Source organism: Orycteropus afer, unplaced genomic scaffold (assembly GCF_000298275.1).
Source record: "Orycteropus afer afer isolate SDZICR_OR568_19922 unplaced genomic scaffold, OryAfe1.0 scaffold00094, whole genome shotgun sequence".
In the NCBI taxonomy this organism is placed as follows: Eukaryota; Metazoa; Chordata; class Mammalia; order Tubulidentata; family Orycteropodidae; genus Orycteropus; species Orycteropus afer.
In genome coordinates this window covers 6660427-6663476 of record NW_006921681.1, presented here as the reverse complement: position 1 = coordinate 6663476, position 3050 = coordinate 6660427, and the positions used below count along the sequence as shown (strand labels likewise).

Sequence of the window (3050 nt, the reverse complement as noted above, 5' to 3'; positions counted from 1 at the left end):
AAAAAAAAAAAAAAAAAGAGTGACTGACTATGTCAACACTGCTTACAGATTGAGTAACATAAAGTTTAAGAGTTGACCATTGGAGCTGACAATGAAGGTGTTGACAAGAACTATTTTGATGGAAAGTAGGTGGGTGAAAGCTTGATTGGAATGGGTCCAAGAAAGAAGAGAAAAAAGTGAAGACAAGATGTACAGACTTAGCTTCTGAGAATTTTTACTATAAAAGAGTAGACAAATGGCAAGGAAAGCAGGTGGGAAAAATGGGATCAAAAGAAGTTTTTGTTTGTTTTTAAAGATGGGAGAGGTACAGCATGGTGGCATGCTGAAAAGAAAATTTTGTGACACAGAAGAGAGAAAGGACAAGTACTAGAGCACTGTCTTCGAGTAAGCAAGAGGGATGTACATCACATGTGGAGTGGTGGCCCTGGCCAAGAACAGAGTTCACACATAGCAAAGAAAGCCGAGAATATGGGTGCAGATAGAAGAAGGTGAGGAGTATAGCTTGTAAAAGATTTCTTCTGGTTACCTTTATTTTCTCAGTGAAACAGGAAGTAAGATCATTAGCTGAGAGTATAGGAAAAGAATTTGAGAATTTAAAGAGAGAAGAGAAAGTGCAAAGTAGTCGTCTCTAAGAGCAAGAGAAGGAAGGTACTAAGAAAATAAAGTAGAATCGCTGGGCAGTACTAAGTAAATTCACAATCATTCAAGATTAGAGGTTGTTATGAGTTGATGTGTGTCTTCCAAAAAGACATGCAATCCTAACACTCAGTATCTGTAAACATGACCTTATTTTGAAACAGCATCTTCTAATTAGTTAACACGAGGGCACCATATACAAAAATGAATTCAAAATAGACCAAAGACCTAAATGTAAGATCTAAAACTATAAAACTTAGAATGAAACAAATGTAAATCTTCATGACTTTGAATTAGGCAATAGTTTCTTAAACACGACATAAAAAACACAAGCAACAAAAGAAAAATAGATAAACTGAACTTCATCAAAATAGAAAACTTTATGTTTCAAAGGTCACTTACAATGAAGAGGAGGAAAAAAGGACATGAGAATGGGAAAAATACTTGCAAATAATATATCTTATATAAGGGTCTTGTATCTAGAATATATAAAGAACTCAAAACAAAAAGACAAACAACTTAATTTTAAAATGAGCAAAGGATTTGAATAGACATTTCTTCGAAGAAGATAAACAGATATCCAAGTGGCTAAAAAACACATGAAAAGATGCTGAACATCATTCATCATGAGGAAAATGCAAGTCAAAGCACAATGAGGTTATCACTTCACATCCCCTAGGATGACTAGAATAAAAAAGATTAAAAAAAGAAAAAAGAGAGAAAGAAAGATGAACAGAAAGAAAATAACAAGTGTTGGTGACGATGTGGAAAACCTGGAACCCTTCTATACTGCTGGCAGGAGGGTAAAATAGTGCAGCTAGTTTGGAAAACAATTTTTCGAAGAGTTAAACATAGCTACTACATGACCCAGCAATCCAAAAAAACTAAAGATATATGTTCACACAAAAACATCTGCATGAATGTTCACAGTAGCATTATTCATAACAGTCAAAAAGTGGAAGCAACCCAAACGTTCATCGAGTGATGAATAAACAAAATGTGGTATGTTTACGCAAAAAAACAAAACCCACTGCCGTTGAGTTGATTCCAACTTGTAGCGACCTCCACTGGGTTTCCAAGGCAGTGAATTTTTACAGAAGTAGATTGCCCAGTCTTCCTTCCATGGAGTGGCTGCTGGGTTTGAACCACCAACCTTCTCTGATAGCAGTCAGGTGCCTTAGATACTGTGCCACCAGAGCTCCTATAGATACAAGGAGATATTATTCAGCCATAAAAAGAAATGAAGCACTAATATATACTAAATATGGATGAACCTTAAAAATATGCTAAGTGAAAAAGACAGACACAAAAGGTTCCCCCCGCCCCTCCGTTTATATATATTGATTCCATATTTAAGAAATGTCTGGAATAGAAAAATCCATACAGATTAGTCATGGCCAGAGACTGGGGGTGAGAGGACCAGGGAGTAACAGCATAATGGGAACAGAGTTTCCTTTTTGGGTGATGAAAATATTCCAGAATTTGATAGTCATTATGGTTGTACAACACTGTGAATATAATAAAAACTACTGAATTGTATACACTTTAAAGTGGTGAATTTTACGTCAAGTTTATTTCAATTAGAAAAATAAAACAAAAAAACATGGGTGAAGAAGATAAATTCAGAGAGGTATATTCCTACAGTTCAAACAGGAAAAAGTAAACTACAATGTTAGGGCAGTGGTGACTCCTGGTGGGAAGGTGGGGAGGCATGAGCTGAACTTACCAGCTTCTGGTAATGGTCTGTCTTTACTCTAGATGCTGGCTTCACAGGTGTGTCCATTTTGTGACAATTTATTCGGTTGTGTACTTAAGATTTATGCACTTCTCTCTATGAATGTTAGATGTCAATAAAAATTTTAATAAAAATTCCTTGACATGAGTCAGAACCGACTCAATGGCAATGGGTTACTGTTTCTGGTAGCTAATCTGGGTAGCTCATTTCTTTCAAGTTATGCAAGAATACTTTAGATGAACAGTTGCTATTCTCATTTCTGCAGTTCTTGTACTTCTGTTCTTCCAGGTCCCTTTATCTGCAGGTCTCCAGATATCTTTCAGATCTTCCTTAAGGTCTCTGGTTTGTCACAAGTAAGAGCACCCCAAACTAATTTAGGATTCCCAGTGATGACTATGCTAAGGTCTACGGCTAAAACTCTGTTTTGAATCAAAAGTAACCTATCAGGAACGTAATCTGTCATTTCCATAACTCTCCACTGTACCCTGAGAAAATTATGTGATAATTTCAGAGAACAACACAATTTTGCTTAGGAGTTTTGACAGCTGCTTAAGAAGCCAGGTCCAAAACAAACTTCTGTATATGTAACAAATATACAAATAGCATATACTTTTTTAAAAAATAAACTTTAAAATTACACATGTCCTCCCTACAGTCATACAAGAGGTCTGTCTTGTGA

The 3050-nt window shown here is 35.9% G+C and overlaps 1 protein-coding gene across 1 annotated transcript in view; it reads right to left on the bottom strand.

Annotated features, from left to right (window-relative positions):
• UBE4B (ubiquitination factor E4B) overlaps positions 1-2419 on the bottom strand; it is a 133807-nt gene extending 131388 nt beyond the window's left edge. The window contains exon 1 of the mRNA XM_007942610.2: positions 2363-2419. Coding sequence (XP_007940801.2) covers positions 2363-2419 — 57 coding nt within the window. The remainder of the gene's footprint in view (positions 1-2362) is intronic.
• Positions 2420-3050: the final 631 nt, after the last annotated feature.